Source organism: Pyrgilauda ruficollis, unplaced genomic scaffold, assembly GCF_017590135.1.
Source record: "Pyrgilauda ruficollis isolate IOZ18807 unplaced genomic scaffold, ASM1759013v1 scaffold21, whole genome shotgun sequence".
Classification (NCBI taxonomy): Eukaryota; Metazoa; Chordata; class Aves; order Passeriformes; family Passeridae; genus Pyrgilauda; species Pyrgilauda ruficollis.
In genome coordinates, this window is record NW_024520318.1 from 1,666,181 (window position 1) to 1,692,093 (window position 25,913).

General features: G+C 44.4%; 2 protein-coding genes and 1 non-coding gene across 3 annotated transcripts; all 3 read right to left on the minus strand.

Annotated features, from left to right (window-relative positions):
- Positions 1-107: 107 nt before the first annotated feature.
- On the minus strand, positions 108-6,674 carry LOC121353831 (skin secretory protein xP2-like). Its single transcript, XM_041467991.1, has 4 exons — positions 6,668-6,674; positions 4,612-4,644; positions 3,472-3,608; positions 108-2,444 (listed from the first exon to the last, which is right to left on the minus strand). The coding sequence occupies exons 1-4, from the start codon at positions 6,672-6,674 to the stop codon at positions 1,731-1,733; spliced, it is 891 nt and encodes a 296-aa protein (XP_041323925.1). The 3' UTR covers positions 108-1,730.
- KPNA4 (karyopherin subunit alpha 4) lies at positions 5,000-23,852 on the minus strand. The gene is made up of 17 exons (XM_041467720.1): positions 23,832-23,852; positions 18,667-18,711; positions 17,922-18,011; positions 17,805-17,834; positions 17,673-17,725; positions 16,891-16,986; positions 16,704-16,789; positions 14,943-15,029; positions 13,054-13,223; positions 12,923-12,967; positions 11,919-12,050; positions 11,616-11,744; positions 10,143-10,247; positions 9,467-9,538; positions 8,713-8,875; positions 7,901-7,995; positions 5,000-6,934 (listed from the first exon to the last, which is right to left on the minus strand). Exons 2-17 carry the CDS (start codon positions 18,706-18,708, stop codon positions 6,836-6,838), a joined length of 1,494 nt encoding a protein of 497 aa, XP_041323654.1. The 5' UTR covers positions 18,709-18,711; positions 23,832-23,852; the 3' UTR covers positions 5,000-6,835.
- Positions 11,014-11,296, minus strand: LOC121353874. Its single transcript, XR_005955206.1, has one exon.
- Positions 23,853-25,913: the final 2,061 nt, after the last annotated feature.

Below are 25,913 nucleotides of genomic sequence, written 5' to 3' on the forward strand. Positions count from 1 at the left end.
CCTGGCTTATCTCACTGGCTTAGCCAGGCTGGGGTTGGTCAGGGAGGGCAGCCTGGGCTGCTGACTCAGCCCCTGGGCTGAAACTGAGGTGAAACGAGGCCAAAGGATCAACTGTGATGTTTTATTTATGGCAGCAGGAGTTCCAGCTTTGAAGGAGAGGAAAGAAAGAGAGGAAAAGCTCAGGATCAGCACCCAGGGCTCCCACACTGGCACAGGAGGGAAATTTCCTTCCTGAAGAACACAAATCCAACTTACCTGAGCTGTGGAAAGGGTGAGAGAAAACAAATCTGACTGCCAAGGAGTTGTTTGCTAGCAGAAAAGCAAAGGAAAACCTTTCCAAAATGTCTCTTGGCTGTGTCAGGAATGCTCTCAGAGCTGCAGGAGGAATGTTCCCCAGCACAGGAGCTGCCCTGCCCCAGGGGTTCATAAGCCAGCCCGGGGAGATGACACTGCCATTCCATCCCCCAGAACATTCCCAGCAGCTCCCAGCCCGAATTTGGGAGTCAGCAGCGGGAGCAGAGGCTTTGGCTCAGCTCAGGGCAGGGGCCAGGGCTGAGAGGGACACCCTGCTCCAGGGAACAGCACTGGGGCTCTTTGGTGGTTACTCCTTCGTGTCCAAACAACATTTGGAATGCTCAGGTTTGCTGTGGGCCCCCGCTGTTGTCTTACTTTGTTCCAGACAATATAAAAGGTGGAAATCCTGAAATTCTGTTGCAGCACGGAGGAAATGTTCATTTACTGATCGATTTCCACCTGCAGGCTGGATTGAACAGACTCAAAACACACTGGGAACACAACGGGAAGGACAGAGAAGACACCACAGAGTTCAGCAGAGAACAAAACAGTTTTCCAGGGGAAAAAAAGCAGCAGGAAGCCGGGAAATGCTGGCTTTACCTGCTACAGCTGTGCAGATAAAGCATACATGGCTGTGGAATACAGCAGCCATCAGTGTAGGCAGATAAATAACTGCTTTATAGCACAATCCCACCCTGTTCTACTGGGAGGGACTGAAAAGGTGAATTTGGCATTGGGTAATGGCTGTGACAGCCCATTCCAAGGGCAAAGCCCCCCAGGAAGGAGAGCTGCCAGGCTCCTGCTGCTCCTGGGCAGCACAGGAAACATCTGCTCCCTTCCAGGGCTGTGCCACTGCAGAGCACAAAGCAAGGCACAGCCGGGGGGTTCTCTGCTCTTTAATCAGAAAGAATTCAGCGCCAGCCTTGGCTTGTAAGGAATCCACAGCAATTTTCACTCAACTTTCACACTCTGCCTCCATCTCAGAGATGTTTCAAGACCAGTACAAGCATCACTTCAACCAAGACGTTTACAATAGGAACCTTTGCTGGGAATTTTAACACCAAACTTCAAGACAGCAGCAGAAACCAGGGCCAGGAGCTCGGATCCTTGTGGGTCCCTCCCAATACCCGCAGGGTATTTTATGATTCTATATCCCCCTCTATCTTTCGATTCCAGCGCCAAGACCAACTCAAAGCTTCTGGCCGCGAGCAGTTACCTGTCCTTCACCGCACAGCCCCGGGCAGCGCAGCCAGAGCGGGGAGCACAGCTCGAGCTGTCCCGGCAGCTCCCGGACACGGGGATCGAGGGGCTGGGAAAGGGCTCCATCCACACCCGAGACCTGCGAGTCACAGCGACAGCAACGAGCTGAAACACGAGAAAAGCGGCCCCGACCCCCGCGCTGTGCCGGGAGGGCGGCTTTCCCCGGGCCGGGCCCCTCAGGCTGCGGGGACCCTCAGCACCCGCCTGGGCCTCCCGGGGAGCTCCGCCGGCAATGGAGCCGCTCCGAGCTCCTCCCGGGGAGCTCCGCCGGCAATGGAGCCGCTCCGGGCTCCTCCCGAGGAGCTCCGCCCGTGATGGAGCCGCTCCGGGCTCCTCTTGGGGAGCTCCGCCGGCGATGGAGCCGCTCCGGGCTCCGCTCTGCGATGGAGCCGCTCCGAGCTCCTCTGCTCGGTGATGGAGCCGCTCCCGGGGAGCTCCGCCGGCGATGGAGCCGCTCCGAGCTCCTCTGCTCGGCCATGGAGCCGCTCCCGAGGAGCTCCGCCGGCGATGGAGCCGCTCCGAGCTCCTCTGCTCGGTGATGGAGCCGCTCTCTCCGCCCCGCTCGGTAACGGCCGCGGCCCTCGAACGGCAATGGCGGGAGCGGGGGCGGAACGGGCGGAGCTGAGGAGGGGATGGAGCCGAGGGAGGGCAGGGAGGGAGAGCAGCCACGGAACCGAGGGAAGGGACGGACGGACGGAGGGCAGGGCCGGGGCCGAGCCGGGCCCTCGGCTCCCTCCCTCGGCCGGCAGGAGCGCGGTTTGTGGCGCTGCGATGGCGGAGCTCACCGGGATGGAGCCGGAGCTCTCGGTGCCAGCGGCAGGAATCGCTGCGGGCTCAGGGGATGGAAGAACGGAGGGGATCCCGCTCCACAACCCGCGGAAAAATTCACCCTGAAGGTGGAAAACGGGAGACACGGAACTTTGTGCCAGCTGCTGGCCACGGAAATGTCAATTATTTCGTCTTTCCTTTGAAGCTCATTTACCGAAGCCAGCCGAGAGGGTTTCAGGTCGTGCCAGGACACGGGGCAGGGCTGGGTGGGATTTTGGGAAGGAATTCCGTCCTGGGAGGGTGGGCAGGCCCAGAGAAACACCCAGTGAAGGCTTTTCTCATATTCTGCGTTATTCTCTATTAATTTACAGGTCACTGAAGTCACTCTCAGTTGTTACAAAGTGCATTTGAAAGAGAAATGAAACTCATTTAATGTTGTGATGTAAATAATAATGCACCATCATTCCAAACTTACCTAAACGTGTCTTAAAGCTACTGTGGAGAGAATATGATACAAATATCGGAGAAACAGCTAGAATTAAGTTTCAAACCCTCAAGCTCTAATCACAAATTACCCAACACATCAGGAAAACCTTAAGGGGAAAACTACAGGAGCAGAAAATAAGGGAGCTTTTAACAATAACTCACAATACTGAGAGTAAGAACATCTGTTGGTTTTCATCTATTTGATGTACTTAAATGGAGAGTTCAGAAGAAGCAGCATTTCAAGTGCAAACTGGCACTCCAGGAATTAAATCAGTGATTAAACCCATGGTCTGATAGGAGGTCTGACCTTCACCTGCCTTTCCATCAAATTACAAAACTCCTGGAACACACTTAACAACAACTAGCATTTAAAGTTTCCCAAAGCTGGTCCTTTTTTAGTAAGAGCAGCTTTTAGTGCTTTATAGAAACTTAAAATTGAAAGTATTGACATTTTAATGACAATTTAAGAAAAGTCTTCCTCAACTTTGGGGCACAGCAGACCAGCAGGGTAAATACAGGATTTCTAATGGATCCACTGGCAAAAATGGGAATTATTTGCTGGAAATGAAGCTGCCAGGCACTTTCTGTGGATAGTGCAGCAATATTAATTTGCCAAGGATTTCTGTGCCCCCGAGTTTCACTGCAGCAGTAGCTACAACTTACCCCGAGCGAGTTTGTAAACTTGACACGTTTGCAGCTACTAAGTTTCCTCTCCCAATATTCGATCCAGATGCAGAATTCCTCTAATTGCTTCCAGCCTCGGGAGCTGCTCTCCTGCCGGGGTTTGGTGACACGCAGAGCTGAGGAAACATTTATAGTTAAAAGTGGCAAAAAGTCTCACTTTTAATCTGCAGAAATCCTGAAGTTATGAAGTGACTCTGCCAGGGATTCATTTGCCTCGAAATCCTTTTGATTTGTTCGTTATCTGACTGTTGTGTGCAGAAATTAGGATTTTTAGCAGCCTGTCCCACTCCCAAAGCAGAAATTCACAATTTACAGGGAAGGAAGATGGGATGAGCTCTGTGCAGGGAATGCTGAAAAGAACCAGGGATAATTCCACTTCCAGCAGAGAAAGGATCAGCTTCTCTCAAGAAATCCCTTTCCTCCCAGCTTATTCTTCTTCCCAGATCCTAAAATTCCAGGGTAGCTAATTGATTTTTTTTTTTTTCCATTAAAATAAAAATTCCCACCCGGCACAGCTGATTTGTGGATTAATTTTTGTCCTTTTAATATTGTAAATATTTTTCTATTTGCTATCCTAAAATCGGGTTAAAAGGTAATTTTCTACTCCGAAGTACAGGATAATTTAAAATACATATACCATATTAATATAGATACAACACCCAAACTCATTGATCAGTATTCCCAGAGGCAATTCCCAAATTATTTGTTGTTTGTATCCCGAGATTCCCCAACAAATCCCCCTTTTCCCCACAATGGAATCAAGGGCACCACCTCAAAATGCAAATTTTGGGAGAAAAGTCATCGCACGCAGCGGCTCCGGGTCCGCTCCCGAGCTCGGCTGTGCCACCCTGTGGATATCCTGGAATATTCCACATTCCCGGATTTTGGTGAAATACTGACGGGAGCTGCTGTGAAGCAGGGGAAGAGAATTTCCCTGTTAAAAACTCACCCCAAAGCTCCAAATCCACCACAAAGGGAAAAAGCTGGAAATTTTCTGGAGTTGTGTTATACCCAGGAAGTGCCCAAAAAAAGCATTTTTTTGGCATTAAATACAGAGCTTTGGGGGTATTTTGTTTTTAGGAAAGCAGAAGTTGCCACAAATACCTGTTCTCCTCTTACCCCAACAAGAAAGGTTTGTAAACCAGCAATTTTCTGTGGAGCATCCCCCACAAAGGTGTCTGAGGGTGAAAATGATGATTTACTGGTTAGCATTTTCCTTAGAACATTGCAACTTCCATAACAAGGATTTCATTTCCCTGCATTTTCCATGAAAACAGCCCTGATTCGTTCAGTGAATATACAGAGGTAATTAAGTAAAACTGAAATAAAATCGTTATTAACATTTACAGCAAAATAACTCCATGCTTCACAGCCTGCAAAACGCAACCATTTAACAGGTAAAAACCTCAACCCAGAGCCTTTAAAAGTCACTTTCTTCAAATAACCTCTGTGTTTCCTGCTGAAAAAAAAGTGAATATTCTATAAAGAAACAGGCAGAGCAGCAGAGTTGCAAGTTTTAATGTTTATTTCCCCAAGACAGCCTAGCCTGCACTCTACTTGGATAAATTCACAAGCTAGTTTTCCGCTGCTTCTAGTTTTAAACTTTTAACCATGTTTCTGATGACAAGGAATGCTGCAAAAATACTCTAGTCCAACAAAGAGTTATGATCACAAAATAATCTTTATCCATTCTACAGTGTTTCAGAATTACCAGCTGATTTGAAAACACAAGGTAGATATAGATGCTAATGGTGGCTAACCTGGGATGTTTTATTATAGCAAACTGTTGTTCATGCAACACTTGTGCTCAAAGGGGAAGGCACAGCATTTCCTACAATGAGCCACCTTATCAAGAGTTCAGTTTGTACAAATTTGTAACATCACCTTGAATTTAGTGTGCACCACCTCAAAACTGAGGCATTCCTCCAATTATAAAAACACTTGCATCCTTTTTGTGCAAGTTTTAAAAATACAAAGGTTTTTTTTTTTTTTTTCTCTCTAAAGTGGCTCAAAATAGATTGTTCATGGCTGCCTACATCTAAGATAAAAAGAGTCTAAAACAATTGGATTAGGCATATTAAAGGTGTTCAAACCATGACTTGATTTGTACATCTATTCACACCTCTTTTTTTCGCTCTTTATTCAGCAGTACATATGCACCAAATTTCATTTTTAGACGTTTCCATATCATTTTCATAGAAAACAAAGTTTGAAAACAAGTAACATTGAAACACAGCACGGTATCCTACCACAACAGAAACATTTTGGTTACAGGACTCAACGAAATCTAAAAATGAACTATGCTGGAGATTACCACATGCAAAGGTCTTCATGTTATCTTTGAAAATGAAAAGGATGAGGTTTTATTACCACATTTTTACTGCTTTCTACTATTATGGCAACTTGTGTACTGCAACACAGTCTAGTCTGAAGGGAAATGGATGTTTGGTTTTTTTTTTTGTTTGTTTGTTTTTCCATGCAAAAATCTACAAATTAGTTTTGATGATATGGAAAAGCTTTTCATAACATCAAACATTCATCTGGTGCAAATGCACAGGGAAGCCTTCCTGAAATTCTGACTTTACAAACAACTAAGAAGCCGTAACAGGAAAAAGAAATTAAAAAGAACTGAAAGAAAAAAAAAGAAGAGGGAAAAAAATTTAAAATAAAATAAAACAAAAAAAAAAAAAAAAAGAGGAAAACACAGGCTGCAGGAGTAAACCAGAGTCTGCTGCTAAACCGGTCTCGGTGTGTCCAGTGTAAGTCAACACTTGTGAACTCATTGGATGATTTTCGGTTTCTCAGCCCCTGGAGGCGACTCAGGCTCGCACGCTCACAGACACATCACAGGCACTCTCCTCTCGCACGGCAGGGCCCGGGGGCGGCGCGGGCTGGCCCGGGGCAGCGGGTGCAGACACTCACTCCTCGCTGGCCATTCACACGGGGCTGCAGAGCAAGGCCTGGGCTCCTCTCCCTGCTGTGGGCATCCTGTTCTCTGATGCTTACGAGGCTGATGATGAGAGTACTGCGTCCCCCCGCTGCTCCGGGAGCTCGGTGTTCCTTCTCAGGCACTGAAGATCTGTGACCTGTAGCCCTTTTTCTTTGAACAATCTAAAGAAGCATTCAGTGTGAAGTTTGTCATTACATTTTGCCACTCATTCTCACTCGCACCCACTCGCCATCTTGACTTCATTTGGGCTTTTCTGTGATTCCAAATGAAATCTTCACATTTACTTTCCCGATTTAATGCAGCAGCGGATCCCATGAGCCAAGATTGATGGATCAAACCTTTTTTTTTTTTTTATTCAGTGCTGCATTGTACCTAAACTTCCAAAATACCACTCTAAAACTGGAACCCTTCTGCTGGTACGTTGGCAGATGAATTGAAACCAAACGTTCCGCCTTGGATTGCTTCTGGAACAAGGCTTGGATCTTCATCAATCTGGAATGCAACGGGGACATCGTGAGCAGGGACACAACAAAACCCCCCTACACAGCAGCTGGACAGTCCCAAAAGCAGCTCTCCCTTCACCTCCTTGCACCCAGTCCTGCCATCCCTCCCCTAGTTTAGTGAGAGCACTGAAATGAAGCGATTTAAACCCAAATGTTTTAGTTTGTATTTGTCAGGGAGGGCTACATGGCACCCCAAACCCTCTTGGTGACACAACCTTCTCTCCTGGAAATCCTTCTGGCAGTCTCAGAAACTGTCCCAGTTCTCAGGAGAGGACCAGCACCACTAAGCCAAGGAAGGACTAAGCCCAAACTGACACTGGATTAAATTCCAAGTCCAGCCGTAAATGCCAAAGTTGAGTTGCTAGACAAGACTTGGATCCTACTGCTCACACCAAAGTGAAATCCAGCACAAAATGAGCTTCCAAGTGAAAGCAGGCCATGAATGCAGCTGAACCCGACCACTTCTGCAGTGTTCAAGGCAGCAGGAAGCCCTCCCTGCATGGCACAGGCTGCCAGGGCTGCCCTTCCCCTCCAGCAGTGAGCTTCCTGACTGGAAGTGCACACACATCACCCTGCCTTTGGCTCATGTTCCATGGCTGAAATGGGAACAACGCTCCTGATCAGCACATTCCACCCCTGGAATTGTTCAGATATTCCAACTGCTTTGTTTCTTAAGCAGCAGCCTCAGCCCTGCAGTCAGCAGGGAGCTTATCAAATGAGAAATGTCAACTGAGAGTTAAGGGAACTATTCACAGCCTGGGATTTTAATCCCTAGAGATGAGGCTTAAATTAGGCATCAGATCTTCTTTAGATGCTTCATCATAGCAAAGGCAGGAGGTGCAGGAGGTTCACACAAGGGCTCAAATTCCCCCCTGAGCCCAGCCCTGCTGCCTTTCTCCTGCAGCAGGTTTGTAAATGAAAACAATGAGCCCACTGCAGGGAGCTGCACACTCACATCATCTGAGGAGAAGAACTGGTCAATGATCTCATAAGCCAGTTTGTAGATGTCTTCATTTTCATGGTTTTGTAGCTGTTCAATTTTCTCCAGGCCTGCAACCAACACACAAGAGATCTCAGACCACCAAAGTCAGGCCAAACCACTTCCAACAAAGAAATTAAAAAATACATTGGGAATAGAGTTATGAACGATCTGGTTATGAATAAAATGCTGTTAAACCCACCTGGCACATTTATATATATTTTATACATCTAAACACAGAAGTTCAGTGCACAGATTTGGTATTTTAAGGATTATTCTACTCCATGTTACCATATCCCACAGTTTTTTACCTGTGCCCAAATTTACTATCACTGTTCTTTCATCCCTGACAAGTTTCAGTCAACTTAAACCACAAAGAATATGGAGAAAGTCTCAAAAGCACGAGGAAATTAAAGTTATTACATGTGTACAACCACTGTATGTAGAATTCTTTTTTCCAAGTTCACCTGGATATGACTCGTGCATGATTAAGGTAAGCACATCACCCCCACACTGACTAATTTAGTTTCTGTTAATTAGACTGATTTGTCTAATATGGAGACTGTTACAAAATTAGCACCTAATGAACTTTACTGCCATTATCCTGCTCCTCCACATTTTATTTGATCATGAGCTTAGGAAAAGCTGTGGATATTCACCTGACAGGTATGAAAAGGGTGCTTTAAAACAGGTTTGCTTAAAATATCTGTGCCAACAATAAACCCAACACAAGCAGGATGCCAAAGCAGCAATCCCTGGAAAAGGTGTGAAAATCTTGCTCCTCCTACCTCCACACTCTTCTATAAGATTGGCTATGGTTTCTGCTTCCTCTTCAGCCATTTTTAATATATTACTTAGTCCATCCAGAACCACTTGCACAACTTGTGCATCTTTTACTGTCAGCAAATTGCAAAAGGGAGGAATTACATTTTGTTGAATTAAGTAAGCCACCTGAGGAGGGAAAAGCCAAGAGTTACAGCAGGAACGTGGCAGCAGCACAGGCAAACACATCCCAGCAAACCCAAGGAGTCACAGTCACCACCAGCCCAGAGCACTCTGCAGTGGCCACCTCAGGAACCCCTTTTTGGCACATTTTGGGTAGTAAATTACAAATAGATTTGAGGTTTACAACACCCAAGGAGCAAATACTGTGAATTTTTCAGTGTCAGATAAGGAGTTTTACCCTCACCTTTGAAGAGTGACAGCACCACCCCAACCCTGTCACAAATCTCTTACTCTGGGCTTACAAGGGACTTGTGTGTCCTACTCATTTGTCCTTTTAATGATCACATCCTCATGGTGTGGGAAAAAAAGGTAAAAAGAAATGTGGAATGCTTGAGAATCCCATCAGAGCCTGACTGAAGTCACTCATCCCAACAGAGCTCCCAACAAACCCCAGGGATGCTCCTGACCTCAGGGCACCCCAAAACACAGGGAGGTCACTTAAATCCCACGAGGAGAAGGGCAAGTTACTGAACAGACACCCATAGCCCCAGCACCTCCCAAGGCAGGACATGGAAGTCTTCCCAAAGCTGGACTCACCTGGTCTTTTCTCCCACTGATTGTTAAGTTGCTTATTGCCCAAGCAGCTTCTTTCTGAGTCCCAAAATCCCCCTGGAAGCACAAGCAGAGACAGGACAGTCATTCCAGGCTTAGTGCCAGGCAGGATTCCCACAAAAGCTGCATTTGTTACAGTCCCCTCTGCAAGGTGTCACTGTAGCAGTTTAGAGTGAGGTAACAAATAAATCCTCTTTGATTCTCTCTGTGTTCATCCCTCCCTACAACCAGGTCTGCAATTGATCTGCCAGGGAAGGGAACTTTGTTTACATCAAGGCAAAGAAGAGCTGCAGCCCTGCACGCTGCCAGCCCTTATCAGCAGCTGTCACATCCTGCAGGCCAGCTGAGCCCAGGGTGATAAAGCTGTGATAAAGCCCTGCACATGCTGCAGCTGGGGCTGCTGCAGCAGCTCAGGGCTGGGATTACATGGAAAAGTCTCCAATCTTTTCTCACAGATCAATTAACAGAGCAATTTGTGACCAGCTCTGGGTTATTTGTCTTTTCCCTTAAATAATTCCCACATGCTTTTAGCTGTTCCTTCCTTCTGCCACAGCAGATCCTTGGCAGCACAGAGTGGTTTGGGAAGTCACTTTTAAAAGACACCCAACAGCTGGAAAGGAATGCAGGATTTGAAGCCCACCACCAATCCTTGGGATCTGACCTTATCTAGAAGATGGATTATCATTGGAACAAGGTTTGCATCTATTACTGCCTGAACTTGCTGCTGGTTTCCTGCAGTGATGTTAGATAGGAACCACACTGCTTCCTGCAAAATAAAACATCAGGAATTAATTCACAGAAGGATTTTACATCATTTATGTCCACTGCAACTGGGCAACCTTGAACACAACCAAGCATTCCATCAGCTCCATTGTGCAGAGCTGAATTCTTGCTGAGACAAACCAAAGGGACAATCTCACCTCAGGAGACTCCACAAGACTCCTCAGCCTTTCACTGTTATTACCAGCTTCAACCAAATACTTCAAATTAAAAGGAGAAATTATTTGGAGAGAGATAATGCCAAATGAGCACTTCTGATCACTTCCAGCACTGCCAATTAGCAGGTCTCAGCTGATTTCCTGGCAGAATCCTGTATTCCAGACATGACAGTTCTTTACCTGCTTCCTAAGGGCTCTTCTTAGCTTCAGGAAAATGCAGCACTTTGAATTAAACACTTGACTTTTAACAATACTCTGAAGTTGGACTCTTTATGCTCGTTCTGTCCACAAGGCCAGGACTCTACTCCCAGGCAAGCAAGAGCAGATCTCTCCCTCAGCAGCCCCTCCCTGAGTTAAATTCAGGGCCCTCACCTCCCTTTTAGAGTGGGAATCTAAACTTTAATCAAGAAGTAACAGTTTTCAATACAATTTTAGTATATTCAGAGTATCAACCTTTTAAAATCCTACAGCTGATGAGATTTCTCTCTTCCTAGAAATCCTCCAGCATTCAACTCCCTTCTCAGCCTCCCTGAATGAGAACTTTTTATCTGAGAATTTCGCAAGAAGCTTCAGCAGCGTTCATCCCTGACTCTCTGAGATCAGATCACAGGATCACTGGTGACCCTGGAGACATTTGGGCTGCCTGGGGCTCTCCTGGTGGGCTTTTTTGGGGCTTTAATCACAGGCAGTGTTGCAGAGGGGCCCCGAGGTGCCCAACACGCCTCAGATGCACTCCTGGCTCAGCACTGCCATCAGTGCCCCCACGAGAGCCCCCCACACACCCCACACACAACCCCCACCCAGGCTCTGCCTCAGCTCCCCTTCTCACACACACTCCACCCAAACACACCCAATTATCTCTGTGTCATCACTTCTGAGAGAGTCAGGTTAATTAATTAAGGTGACATTTCATGTACTGAGAATTGAGAACTCCTACACAAGTCAACAGCCAGATTTATAAGAGAAAGCTTTGATTTCCTACAAACATTGATATTCCTGTCAAGCACAAGTCTGCAGCTCCTGAGAGACTTCCCTATGGATATTAATTTCCAGAAAAAAAACATCAGTGTTTGCTGAAATTTGCCACAAACCGGTGGAAGGAGTCGATTACTCACATCTTTATGACACCACACAACGTGGAACCCCAGCTCAAATAGAAAAGTTCTCCATCAGGTAAAATCCCTGGTGTTGCTCACCTTATTAATTTTTTCTTTGGGATGTGTCAGAAGTGCTGGGAAATGTGAGAGAGCTTCACAGTTGAGAACCACCTGTGTCTGCTCGTCGGTGCCAGTGACGATGTTCCCCACAGCTCTCAGTGCAGCCGTCTGAAAACAAAACATTTCCTTTCAAAACAGCTTCTCAGCAAACAAAAGGTTTCATGCAAATGCTGCAGCACACAGGAAAATAATATTTATTACATTTCAGTGTGAGCTATAAAAAGGAAGCATTTTGTGCGGTAGCACATTTTGGGGTCACTTCTCTGTGTGATCCAAACTCACCTGGACTTTGACTTCCTGGTGGCTGAGGAGAGGAACCAGGTGAGGGACAATTCCAGAGTCTATCACCATCTGGATCTGCTCGTTGCCAGCATCCGTGAGATAGGAGAGTGCCCAGACTGTATCTACCAATATCTGACAGGACAAAACAATGGCTCTGGCAGCAGCACAGACACAGCTCCAAAATGATGTACAATTACAGGTACATTGACAATTAATTTCAATTAATGCGTGTGTGCATTCACATGCAGAAAAGTCAGTTTAAGCAGCAGGAAATGTGAGCATTTCAACTGACAGCTGGCAAAAATATTGACTGAGTGTTGTTTCAGCTGATAGCTCTTGACTGGCTCACCAATACAGGAATTTCCAAAATTCAAATAAACTTAATTTCACCTTAGAGACAAGAAATTAAATCACAAAATTACCATAGGAATGGTAAAGTTAATACAGACATTTTTTGCAGAGCAATGTTGCCATCAACCCAGCTACAACTTCTTTAGGAAGCAAGAATTAATCTTAAATTCTGATTTATGTTCAGACAAAAAGATGACTCATTCCATAATTTCAATGAAACTTTGCTCATTTACCTCACTTTTAAAAAACAATTTCATATTTAACACCTCAGAAGTTACATCTAACCCTGACATTTGACATGTGCAGCAGACACTGATTTTTCTTTCATTCACACCGATTTTCATTACAAATTAAAATGCTAGGCAAAAAAAAATTCCTGTATTTCTCTGTGAATGAATGCTCACAGAAATAAAAATAGAAAGCAGTTTCAGTTATAAGTGCAGGGAAAGTACATGCAAATAAACACTTGCAAAGACAGAAATATCAGAGAAAAAAACCATCACTATTTAAAAATAACATCATTTTAAAAGAAGCAGTTAATAGATACCAAAGAATCTTGTCCTAATCAAAGGGAACATGATAGATTTTCATTTTATTTTATACTTCAGCTGAAAAAGCACAAGCTGGAAGTGCCTTTAGGAGGGGTCACTCACATTTACATCCGTGTGGTGAATTAAAACGCAGAGCGCTGGCAGGATCTGAGGGGGGAAAGAAACACCTGAGGGTTATTTTGGCAGCAGGCAAACCCCAGCTGCAGCCCAGCCCTGCAGAGCCAGCCCATCACCTCCTGGATGGTCTCCATCGGTGGAGGGGGGTCTTTGTGGCGGCACAGGTTGACCATGACCCAGGTGACGTTCCTGAGGAAGGTGATGGGGATGGAGGGGCTGATGAAGGACAGCAGGGGCTTCACGACTCCAAGGCTAATGACATAATCTCTACACTGGGGTCCATCACCTGTGGGACACAATCAGGGGGTTTGAACAGAAAACTGCCCACTAGTGACAGATTTCAACAGAAAACAGCCCAGCATTTACAGATTTTATCAGAAAACATCCATCCCATCATTTACAGATTTTACCAGAAAACAGCCCACCATTTACAGATTTTAATAGGAAACACCCAATCATTTAGAAATTTTAACAAATACCATCCATCCCATCATTTAGAGATTTTACCAGAAAACACCCATCCCATGATTTAGAGATTTCACCAGAAAACAGCCCATCATTTCCAGATGGATGGTGGTGGGTAAGGGAAAGGGGTGGCAGACAACACCAGCCCACCAAGAACAGTGAGAGCCCAACATATTCCTGAAGATTCCTTGACAAAATTTCCAAACAATAATAAAACATCCCCAGAGGGTGGTGGTGGTGGCAGGAGCAACAACATCAACAATAATAATAATAAATAATAACAACAACAATAATAAAACATCCCCAGAGGGTGGTGGTGGTAGGAGTAGTAATAACAGTAAAACATCCCCAGGGGGGTGGTGGTGGCAGAAGTAACAATAATAATAATAATAATAATAATAAAACACCCCCAGAGGGTGGTGGTGGCAGGAGGAAGACCCACCTATGATATTTCCTAAAGCCCACACTGCTTGCTCACAAACATTTTGATGAGGTGAATGCAGCAGTCTCAGGAAAAGCGGCACAGCATCTGAAAGGTACAAAAAGAACCCAGGAGGGAAATGGTTAAAAATGCATCTCTAAAGAGCAAATAATGCACAGAATTAACTCTCACAGGAGCCATTTTTCTCCTGTTAAGAACTGGCCAAAGCTGCACTAATTTCCCAGGTGATACTAAAATAAAACACTGCAATGATTCTTCCTCTGCTGCATATTCTTACAGAGCCTGCACTTGAGAATATTAAACCCCTGACATTTAATTTGTTTGCGAGTCTCAAGTTTACTGAAGCTTGTCAGGATCCAAATTTAGTTCCATTTATTGAATTCAGAAATTCTCTGCTAAGTTATGCACCAGCCCCAAGTGCAAAGGAAGAGCAGAGACCAAACTCAGGCACTCCAGGAAGCAACTGGAGAATAAGCAGGAATGGAGTGGGAATTAAGGAGTGGGAATGGAGGCAGAGGGCAGGAAAGAAATCCACATTTACATGATTGATCCTGTTGGGACACAATCAGGGGGGTTTGAACAGAAAACTGCCCATTAGTGACAGATTTTAACAGAAAACAGCCCAGCATTTACAGATTTTAATAGAAAACACCAAATCATTTAGAAATTTTAACAAATACCATCCATCCCATCATTTAGAGATTTTACCAGAAAACACCCATCCCATGATTTAGAGATTTTACCAGAAAACAGCCCATCATTTCCAGATGGATGGTGGTGGGTAAGGGAAAGGGGTGGCAGACAACACCAGCCCACCAAGACCAGTGAGAGCCCAACATATTCCTTGACAAAATTTCCAAACAATAATAAAACATCCCCAGAGGGTGGTGGTGGTGGCAGGAGCAACAACATCAACAATAATAATAATAAATAATAACAACAACAATAATAAAACATCCCCAGAGGGCGGTGGTGGTAGGAGTAGTAATAACAGTAAAACATCCCCAGGGGGGTGGTGGTGGCAGAAGTAACAATAATAATAATAATAATAATAATAAAACACCCCCAGAGGGTGGTGGTGGCAGGAGGAAGACCCACCTATGATATTTCCTAAAGCCCACACTGCTTGCTCACAAACATTTTGATGAGGTGAATGCAGCAGTCTCAGGAAAAGCGGCACAGCATCTGAAAGGTACAAAAAGAACCCAGGAGGGAAATGGTTAAAAATGCATCTCTAAAGAGCAAATAATGCACAGAATTAACTCTCACAGGAGCCATTTTTCTCCTGTTAAGAACTGGCCAAAGCTGCACTAATTTCCCAGGTGATACTAAAATAAAACACTGCAATGATTCTTCCTCTGCTGCATATTCTTACAGAGCCTGCACTTGAGAATATTAAACCCCTGACATTTAATTTGTTTGCGAGTCTCAAGTTTACTGAAGCTTGTCAGGATCCAAATTTAGTTCCATTTATTGAATTCAGAAATTCTCTGCTAAGTTATGCACCAGCCCCAAGTGCAAAGGAAGAGCAGAGACCAAACTCAGGCACTCCAAGAAGCAACTGGAGAATAAGCGGGAATGGAGTGGGAATTAAGGAGTGGGAATGGAGGCAGAGGGCAGGAAAGAAATCCACATTTACATGATTGATCCTGTTTTATTCTCCCCCAGCACCAAGGTGCTTGCTTACATAACAGCCCAGTCTGTAAGGAACCCATTTATTTCATAAATTTCAAGAGAAATTTGGAATTTTTAGTTAGATTTTTTTTTCTTAATGTAAACCATTTGTTTACTAGAGAAACAACTAATCAGCAGGATTCTTATTTCCTGCTAAATTGAGGTATTTACAGTGTCTGTATGCAAGGAGAAAAAACATCTCCAGCAAGCAGATTAACAATTTCTCATGGAAAAATTACAAAAAAGCATCATTTAAATTGAAATAAATCATAATTTTGTATGTCACAGCTATTGAACTGACTAACAGAGTGCAGTACAGACCTACAGAAATCACTGAAAATGTACTTAATCCACTGATAAATTAGATTTAAAGTGTTCTAGATCGGGGTGGGATAGATTATCTATTAATTAGATTTCCCAAAGAAAACTCAGGTTGCAACTGGGAAAGGAAGAGGATGGAGAAAAAGATAAAAGTATTACCAAAGGCACATCCTGTAAGAGTGAAAATCAAATTATGTCAAAGTTCACAGGTCTTAACACCAAGTTTGCAAAAACAGAAGCAACTGATCTCGCAGCCAACATAATTTGTGTGTATTTTTTCCTTAAATTTTAGGAAAAACTCATTTCACTGTATCTTTGATTCTTCAGGAAGCTCTGGTTTGTTCACTCAACTAAAAACCCTGCCCACTTAGTTCTGATTTAGCAACAGAAGCTCTGCTTCAGGACATGCCTGGAGCCCAGAACAAAGTTTGCTTTGCCTGGTAGCTCGGACTCCAACAACAATTCCTTCCCACGTTTCAGATGCCCCAAAATAGAAAGGACAGGTTTTGTAATTCAACTTAATTTTGGAAGAGTTCAGTGTCAGGCACCCTCTGGTCTATGAATATTCTCCCCTCTTCACAACAGGAAGCTTTTCAGAGGGGTTGTTTGGTTTTTTCCCCAAGTTTTTTGGTGTTTTTTTTCAAGTTTGAAAACTGGAAGCCAGCAGGTACCAACTCTGCAAAGATATTTTGAGTTTCCAGCTCACCATTAGGAAAGCCAAGTGGGTTTAAACCCTGAGGAAATGAAGCCAAAACCAGGTGTGTGAGGTAAACCTGGCAGCAGCTCCTTCAGGGCCTTGATGGACAACCTGATCCCAAGCAAATCCCAGGTGTGGATGGAGCAGATCCCCCCTGCAGCACTCACTGGATTGAACTACAGCCTGGGTTTGCTCCGAGGTTCCAGAGGCAATGTTTGTCAGAGCCCACGCAGCTTCAAACTGTAAGGAAGGACTGCAGACAAAGAAAAAGCACAGTTGTCAGCACTCAGATCAGTGGCACACCAGCTGAACAGCAAGAACTGCTGCAATATTTGGAGTTTTGGCAGTACTCACTTGTCATCTCTTTCAAGACAGTGCACTAAGATAGGTAATATTCCTGATTTTATTAGGTCGTCAATGGGTGGATTGCGGTCACTGGACAGCAGCTTCCTGCAGGAAAATGGACAAAAAAACCAAATTACAGACAAATCCTGCCTGGAAAGGAGCAGGGAGCTGTTTAATCCAACTATCCCCTCAAAAAGGGATCAGTGCTGCCACTGGACAGGTCAGTAAAGGCTTCCTCTGAGTTTGGGAATCTCCAATGGAGCCCCAACGACCAAACTGCTCCTGCTGGGCTGGGAATTCCTTCCCAAGGGTTTCTCTCCTCCTCCCACAGGATTTGCTTCCTCCTCTTTAAGTGAAAATAATCCCCCAAAGTGAAATTACTGAGCCACTGGAAAAACAAAGCCATTATATCCATTGGCCATTTCACTCCATGCTCTCTCCCCTCTGGAAGTTTATCACCAGCCAGAAAAATAAAAGAGGAATTATTCAGCTCCAACTCCTACAAAAGGAGACACTCAGCTCTTTCTACACTTCAAGCCAAAGATTTTACAGTCCTTTAAAGTGTGTGTTTTACCCTGTGAGAAGCATCAAGATAAATCCAGGTATTTCCATGTAAAGGAAATCCACACTACTTAAAAGGTCTGTGTATTCTGATTTCTTTAAAGTTCTATTTTCCTTTCAAAAATCTCTTCATTATTACAATTTCAGTTAAGCTAGAACACATTTTCTGACATTAAAAGCATGGTAAAATAAGAATAAAATCAGGATATTTGAGCAAAGTGTGTTCTTACCTTGCTGCCTGCACAGCACTTAGCTGAATACCCTGGTTGTCACTTGAAGCATTCTAAAATAAGAGAAATTACATTTTTCACACATCTGTCATCATGCCACGAAGAATATTCAAACAATGTAATAGTTTTTACCTGTACTATTGCCTCCAAAGAAGTGTTTTGCTAGAAAACAGAGACAAGAAGCAGTTAGAAATTTCAAAAGTCTTTTAAGGATGCAAAAGAAAGAAACTATTGCAAGTTAATTCTTACCACTCTGAAGTCCCCATCTATATCAGAATCCTCACAGATATCTTCATGGGGAACATTCCTTCTCTTTAGGAGATGCTCATCTCTTTTGTTCTTAAAGAGAAACATGATGGAATAACTTTAAAACTTGGATTTAGTGGGGTGAGGGTGTTAAGAAGGGAAGAGAAGCTTTTGTTTCAAACAATTATAAATACATCTGACATTAAATTTTCAAAAAAAAAGTTGGAAAGGACTGCACAGAGAAGCACATTTTGGGAATTCTTCCTAAGAAATCCTGCATCCAACTTGTGCTGGAAGCTTGATGTGCACAAATCCATCAACATTCCAGCTTATTTCTCATCATTTCCAACAGGACACACCAATTCCCAGGGGTTTTCTGTTCAGCTCAGAAGAAAAATAATTCCAGTTGTGATTCCTTTTTTTCCAACAATTCCAGCTTTACCTTCACACTCTTCCACACTTAATTGTAAGGAAATAATGTTCTGCCTGCAGATGAGCAGGAACAGCTGATTTTCAAAGGAAAACCAAATCTTTAAAAACCTCTGGAAGTGCAAGGAGGAGTCTCTTAAATTAGGTTACAAATAAACTCCTGGTTTTCAGGACAAAAGTTGTGGAATTCCCATAACTTCACAACTTTTGAGTCTTTAATGAAAACTCTTTTATTTTATCACAGTGACAATAAAGTTAAATCCCACTTGGTGAGAATAATTTTACAAAATAAAAGAATAAAAACTCTGGGTCATCTCACCTTTCTCAACTCCACGACAACTTCATTTCTTTGTCTTCTCATAGTCTGGGAAGAATAAAGATAAAAAAAATTATAATCTGAATTAAGATCAATTTAAAAAGTTCTTGTACAACTATTTAAGTTCATGCACTTTAAACAGAACTTTTACACACAGGGTTTAACTTTCATTATAAAAGTAGAGATCCTACAGGAAATGGAAATAACTACAATATTTCTGTTATTTCATCCTAAAACATTCTCCTAAGACTTCATGTTGAGGAAAAAAGGAATTAGGAATAAAACCATATTTTTCAAAAGGCAAAATGGAAAATCTAACAGCAAAATAACTTTATAAAGAAGCACACATTAAGAGACCCTGCAAGCAAAGCTGAGCTCCAGAGCTGTTATTTATAAATTAGAACCTTTGACATTCTAAAAGCAATTTTTTGGTCATTTTCTCTACAGCTGCCATTGACAGCATTCAGGGAAAAACATCAATTGTAAATATACATAAATTGGTTTATTGCTGCTTGTGCTACTGCAGTGAAAACAGAAATAAATCAGTCTGGAGTGATTTTATCTTTGAACTCCACAGCAAATGAGAACAGCAAAATTCCAAACAATTCCATTTTTATTGTGACAAGCCCAGGGAAAGCTGGAAGTCCCCGAGCACAGGGCAGAAGGCAAAGGAACCTCCTGAACAGTGAGGAGATCTGAAGATAAGCATTAAACCCTCATTTTCAAAGCATTTTTCTTCATTATTCTTATCAAAAAGAAGGTGCAGTTCATCAGATCAAATTTCAGTTGGCCATGGCACTGCAGCTCCCCAAAGGAAAAGGTTGAGGATAGGAAAAAGTGGCAAAGCAGGGATGGTGCCCTGCTGCTTTGGGGGCAGAACTCTGCAGGGGCTGAGGGCAAAATCCAACCTCCCCCAGTGACAGATTCCTGCTCCGGAAAAGGCAAAGTGCCAGGAGCAGCTGCAGCAACCTGGGAGAGCCAGAACAGAGGAGCTGAGGCTTTTTGTTTTTTGTAATATTTGTTTTGGTCCCACTCAGTTGTCTCTGTGTCAGCAGCAGCTTTGCTGTGAGCAGCAGCGTCACCCTGGGGTCTGGGAAGAGCCATCCCTCTCCCAAAATCAGCATTCCCACCCTAAAGGGAGCTTTTGGATGGAATGCTGATTTTGCTGCCTTGTTTTGGGAAGGTGTTAAAAGTCCTGTGAGATCCTCAGGGGTGTGCTAATATCCCACAGTCTGGGATCCCCCAGGACAACGGACGCAGCTCTGAGGAGCAGAGGGAAGGCAGGAATCACTCCAGGGATGTTTCTCTGAGCTCCAGGAAAACTGATCTGCTGCTGGATCCCACCCAGCACTTCCAGGCTTTGCAAAGATGCTTTAGGTACTCCAAGCTGCTGCTCTCAAATGCTCAGTGGAGTTTCTCCAAACTCCACTGATCCGGCATATCCAAGATAAAATAATGTGAGGAAAGCATCTGATAATCAGATTGCAGAATTGTACCACGCCCCTGATGATCTCACAGGACTTTTAACACCTTCCCAAAGCACAGGCCAGCAAAATCAACATTCCCACCCAAAAGCTGCCCTGGGAGAGGGGTGGCTCTCTCCAGACCTCAGGGGTGACAGCAAAGCTGCTGCTGACACAGAGAGAACTGAGTGGGATCAAAAAAATATTACAACAAAAAAGCCTCAGATGTGTCATTTAGAAAATTCTTTACTTAAAAAATCCTATCTGCAGGTGATCAGACTTTAAAAGATCTCTGCTGGGACAAGAAGAATGTTCTCCCTCCTGCCACAGGCTGTCAGGCCTTGCCTGAATTCCTGCCTGCACACCCTGGAATCACAAAAGCCTTCACATGAAAGACAAGCCACCAGTGAAGTCACTCTGAAGCACGATTTACCAAAGCCTGGCTCCACTAAAATCACTCTCTGTGTAAACAGAGTCTGTTGACAGAATAGTTACAGGTCAACCTGGCACTGCTCATCCTCTGAGGAGGAGGAAGAGCACAACAAATGAGAACTGAAGTCAGCTCTGCCACGGGATTTCCCAGTGCCACCACCCCAGCTAGAGATGGAAGAGTCTGGAGAAAGCAAAATGCCAGGCAGAGCCAAGATTGACTTGTGCAGCTTTTGGAGAGCAGCTCAGAGGGCAGAGATGAGGGATGGTGGTGTCCTGGCACGTGGGCAATGATTCCTTCCGTTCTGGGCGAGATCTGAGCTATCTGAATCAGCTCCCAGCTCACACCACCACAGGAAACCACTCTGACCAGAAAGGGCTTTACAGCTGAGCTCAGAGAGGCCTGGGAAGGGCTCCAGTTGAAAAACATGTCCCACTCTGTCAGGAATTCACGTGGCTCTCTCAGGCACTGGATCCTGTTTGTCATTTGCCACACCAAAAATCAAATGATCCGATCTATTTCTGTCGGCCTACGATGGCCACCCCTCCATCCTCCTTTTTTCAATTATATTTAGCTTCAGATTTATCATAAGGGCTATTTCTGACCATTAGTCATGACTGAGCCCTTCAGCTTATCATTAAAATCTCGTGGTAGCGATGCCTGCAGGATCCTGGGACATTCTGGGGGTTTTTGAGCAGCTGGGATGCACCAGCCCTTCCTAAACACACCTGGAATGGGATCCTGGAACGGGATCCCTTCCCTGAAGAGATCAGGAACTCAGCCTGTGCTCACTCCTGGCTGGGGTGGGGTTTTTTTGCTGTTATAAAATGTCCCACTCCATTTCTACACCTCCAGCAGGGAGGTCTGAGAGCACAGGAGTAACTGTAGAACTTTGGCTGCTGCTCTCATCCCAGGGAATGGTTTCCAAGGGCACATTGTTTCTGTTGGGGAACTGCAAAGTCAACAGTTATTGTAAGTAAAAAATGAGCTACTTGTGCCATCCTTCCTTCCTTCCCAGGAAGTTGCTACCAGCACCAGTGTGGTCTGGGATTCCAAATAAAAACAAAACACACCCCACAGGGAATAGACATGTGAAAACAGACTATTTTTCCTCAGTTTTAGTCAGTGATTCAGGCCCTCCTCCATCCATTATCCCCTCCTATACAAATCCTATCTCAATTCCAAAGTGGAGCAATGAAATCTGCTCTCAAGACCACTGATAAAAATGCTTTGGGATCATAAAGCCAACCCAAGATACTCCCAGAAGTCACATCTCAGCAACTTCAGAATGAAAATGGGAGTCTGAGTTCCAGATAAAAAAATAAAAATCAATATGACATTACATGTGCCACCAGGCCCATTTTTCCTGGAGAAGCTGTGCATGGCAGAGAAAATGCCTTAAACAAGTATCTCAGTATCATTTCAAAGTGACAAGATGGATGAGCTTCACCACAGAACTCCAAGTCAGCTTAAAGGAACCTATTTTTATCTCACTGAGTGAAATTCCTGCTCTCCTTCAGTTCTTCCATATTTAATCCCAAGCAGACTATTTTGTGTGGGATACAGAAAGGGTTGAAAAGCTTCAAAGTACCTGCAATATTCAATATATCTCACACCACCACCTTTCCCTCACTCCCCTGGAGCTTCCTTGGTGTTCTCAAAAAATATTGGTATTTTTAAAGTCCAGTGAATGATGCTGGCAACTCTCAAAATCCTGACATTACTGATCTTCAAGCATCTTGATGCAATGGCTGCTCCAAAATTAGTATTGAAGTGCTCTGCATCACAGAATTATCATCATTTCCCTTCATGCATCTCTCAATTGCAGAGCAGAAATCTCTATTTAACACCTCTCCTGTGCTGGCACTGTTCAAGCAATCCTTAATCTCCTGCCCAGCAACATAGGTGAGGTAGGGGAGAAAAGATTCAGCAGATTGCTGCAAGATTTCCAGAGAAATAAAATGCAGGAAATATTTTTTATTTCATTAAAAAAAAAACAAAAACAACTCTAAATGTCAGTCAGATTGCAATGCTGCAGCAGGCAACAATCACCAAGAGAAAATGAAATGTTCAATCACCAGGTGAAAGAAAATGAAGCAAATAAAACAGCAAAAACTCTGCAAACCCACCCAAATCAAGACCCCTAAATAGAGGGCTAAAAAGGCATTATTTAAACTCAATTTGCTCACAAACCCTAGCACAGCCACAATGATCAATTTGCACTTATGTGGCCTCTGTATAGTGAAGATCTGGTATTTAATTCCAGGACCTGTGGTATTACCATTAAAAACCAAGGCTGGATGGGTGTCAGCACAGCCTTCCCCACAGTAACCAGTAAAAACCAGCTCAACCTTTCTCATCCAAGGGAAAAAAAAAACAGCCCAAGTAAAACCTGTTCCTCACTGAAGACAAGATGAAAAAAGTCACCTTACCCAGCTCCCTAATGGATCAGTATTTGCATAATTTAATATCAGAGTCCAGATAAGCCCTTCTTCAAGTCAGACTTTGGGGCTGGAGGTTAAAAACTTCTGCAGTTTTTAAGGCTCCTCTTTGTGCTGAACCAATTCTATTTTTCCCTCAAATCTCTAAAATCTTGAAGACCCTAAAAAACACGTGGCAAGCACTGACCAGAAATCTTCAATTCCCCCAAGAGATGCTGCCTCAGCTCCAAATTACTGCTCTCCCACTATTAAAAACTTTATTACACCGTGTATTCCTTTGGGCAGGAGCAGAAACCAGGGACAGGACAAGGAATTCTTGGAGATTTCTGGTCCCAGTGAATCCCTCAATTCCCAGTGTCACCAGCAATCTGTCACCTCCAAACACATGGCAGCAATTATTTACAACGTGCCCGTGCAGGAAATGTTTACCCAAGACTTCAGCATATGAAGGAATTTTGTCAAACATCTTATGTAAAACAGGTGCTTGTGTTGGGGCTTGTTTTCTTTTTTCTCCTCTTTTTTCCAGGCCAGAATTTGTGTTTTTAGAAGTATATTGAGGGAAAGAAATCAAATTACTAGAGTATCCAAAAAGGTGAATACATGTTTGGTACTTTAAGGGATAAAATGTAGGAAATTCCCTGATTTTGGTCAGAAATACAAGAACTTCCTGTGAATATGTAAAACCTGGAAGGCAAGGACAATGTGACAGGAACTGTAACTGTCAATGGACTGATCTGAGCACATGGAATTAAGAGATAACATTTTTAGGAAGTTTGCAATTCACAACATGGCAACCTTTCACAACCTCTAGATATCTCTCCATTTGGAACTCACCAAAATTAGGGTGCTCTCTCATTTCTCCAGGGGTAAACTGTCATGGAAAGTTTTAAAAAAATGATGGTTTTGTAAAAACAACCCAGGGCCAACGAGAATTTCAGCGCAGATAAAAAGGGGGAGGAGTGAAGGAGATAAAGATCAAATGTTGGCTTCCTCTGCCAAATAAATACACAACTTTGTGCCCAAGCAGCCTTGCAAGCTGGATTTTGGAGCTTGGCTGGGAGTGGGCACCAGCAATTTCCCCAGTCTGGTGCCCAGTGTGATGTGTAAGCAGTTAATGAGCAGCAGGGACAGCCAGAAGCCTGAGCTATTGTATGAAAAATAGCCCTGCACCGTGGTTATTTTAGGGAGCAGGCATGTGCTCCAGGATTTGCTGGATAAATGTCACTCTCTAAAATTTAACACGGCCCAGCAGTGGGTTTGGGCTGTGGAAAAAGGCATTTCAGTGCTGCAGCAAATAAAAAAAATGATTGAAGAGCTTGCCTGCCTTCTGACACACTCCCACGTGGTGTTACCTGCGTGTCCATCTTGAACCTTCCCTGCTTCAGCCCTTTTCCCTTAAAATGCTGCACCAAAACACCTGAATTCCAGCCTGTGTCTACTCATGAATCCCATTTTTCACTCTAAGGGCACATTCTGTGTGCAGTCCTAAAGATGCCCTCCTATAACTGCCTATTCAGTGGTAACAAAATTTATATAAAAATAAATTAGTATCTAAGGCAAGGGGTTACCTCACAACCCTGCTAGCAAACAGAGCAATTAATTACTCCCACTCCCAATATTTTTGCCAAAAGTTTGGACATAACTGAGTAATAAACTGTTTTATCAATCTAACTGGACAGGTTGAAAAGCCAGGTGTTACAGACTTCTGGGAAACTCGGCTGATGTTGAAATTAACATAACAGGGAACATAAAGGAGTTTTTACTTTTGAAACATTGTAATGCCTTCATATATAAGACTGGAATATCATGGAAAACACAAGGGACATTTTGAGGCTAGTAAAAAGCAGCCATGAGAACACCAAAATCCTTATCCAGAACCCTGAACAGACAATTTTAAGCTTCAAAAGCGCTCCCGGCCGAGTGTTTAAAGGTGAGGATTGATACTTAGTTTTAAAATTTGACCATTTCCTAAGGAAACCCCAAGTTAATTATGTATCCTGCTGTGTTTAGGAAGCACCCTCACAGCTCAAACAATTGAACCACCAAAAAGTTCAGGGCCTCTGTGCTACAAGCCAGATTTGCTTCTCAACTAGCTGAGCCGAAAACAGAAATATTTAAAAAATATATATATAAAAAGAGAGAGAGAGAGAGAGAAAACGTGGGTTTTTTTTTTTAAGAAAAAAATCTTGCTATGAAAGTTAGGGCGTTATTTATTGCGTTAGGTATCCTGGAGACACGCAGCAGAAACACCCAAGCGGGCCCTAATCCTGACTCAGGCTTTTAGGGGCTGCTCGGAGAGATTGTTCCGGCAGCGATTCCGGCGAGCCCACGCCGGAGCAGGGCCGGGCCGAGCCCCGGCGCCCGCTGTCGGGCCCGAGGGGCCGCGGAGCCCCGGAGCGGCACCGGGCAGGCCCGGGGCGAGCGAGGGAGGGAGGGGGGGGGAGCAGGGCCAGCCTCGCTCTGGGCGCCGCCGCCCATTGGCTGCGCCGCGCGCGCCCCGCGGCCAATGGCGGCGGGGAGGGAGAGGGCGGGAGAGGTGACGCAGCGCGGGCACGGGGAGGGAAGGAGGGGCCGCCTCAGCGCCGCCGCCATCTTGGGCGCTGTGGGCTGAGGGGAGGGGCGGCGGGCTGGGCGCTCCTCGCGCTTGCGCTGCTGCCGGCCCGGCCGGGAAGAGAGCGAAGTTAATATTTTAATCCTTCCCCCAACTGCGCTTTCCCTTCGCCCCCCTCGTGGAGCCGGCAGTTAACGGTTTAATCGTTCCTCTTGCTACGCTTGGCATTCACTCCCCTCACTGAAAAAAAGTTGGCCGCTGAATCACTCTCCCCACTATACATTGAGTCCCCTCACAGAGCCCAAAGTTAATGGTTTAATCCTTCCCCTCACTAAAGTTTGCGTTTGTCCCCATCATGGAGTCGA

What these genes read in the sequence shown, in the direction of transcription:
- LOC121353831 (XM_041467991.1), bottom strand. An exon ending in TACAAACCTTTCTTGTTGGG is followed by an intron (nt 3,609 to 4,611) that starts GTAAGAGGAGAA and finishes ATGTTTCCTCAG; the next exon opens with CTCTGCGTGTCACCAAACCC. An exon ending in AGTTTACAAACTCGCTCGGG is followed by an intron (nt 2,445 to 3,471) that starts GTAAGTTGTAGC and finishes TTCCACCTTCAG; the next exon opens with GGTGAATTTTTCCGCGGGTT.
- KPNA4 (XM_041467720.1), bottom strand. Translation starts at nt 18,708, where the DNA reads ATGAGAAGACAAAGAAATGAAGTTGTCGTGGAGTTGAGAAAG. An exon ending in TTGTCGTGGAGTTGAGAAAG is followed by an intron (nt 18,012 to 18,666) that starts GTGAGATGACCC and finishes TTTCTCTTTAAG; the next exon opens with AACAAAAGAGATGAGCATCT. An exon ending in CTTTGGAGGCAATAGTACAG is followed by an intron (nt 17,726 to 17,804) that starts GTAAAAACTATT and finishes CTCTTATTTTAG; the next exon opens with AATGCTTCAAGTGACAACCA.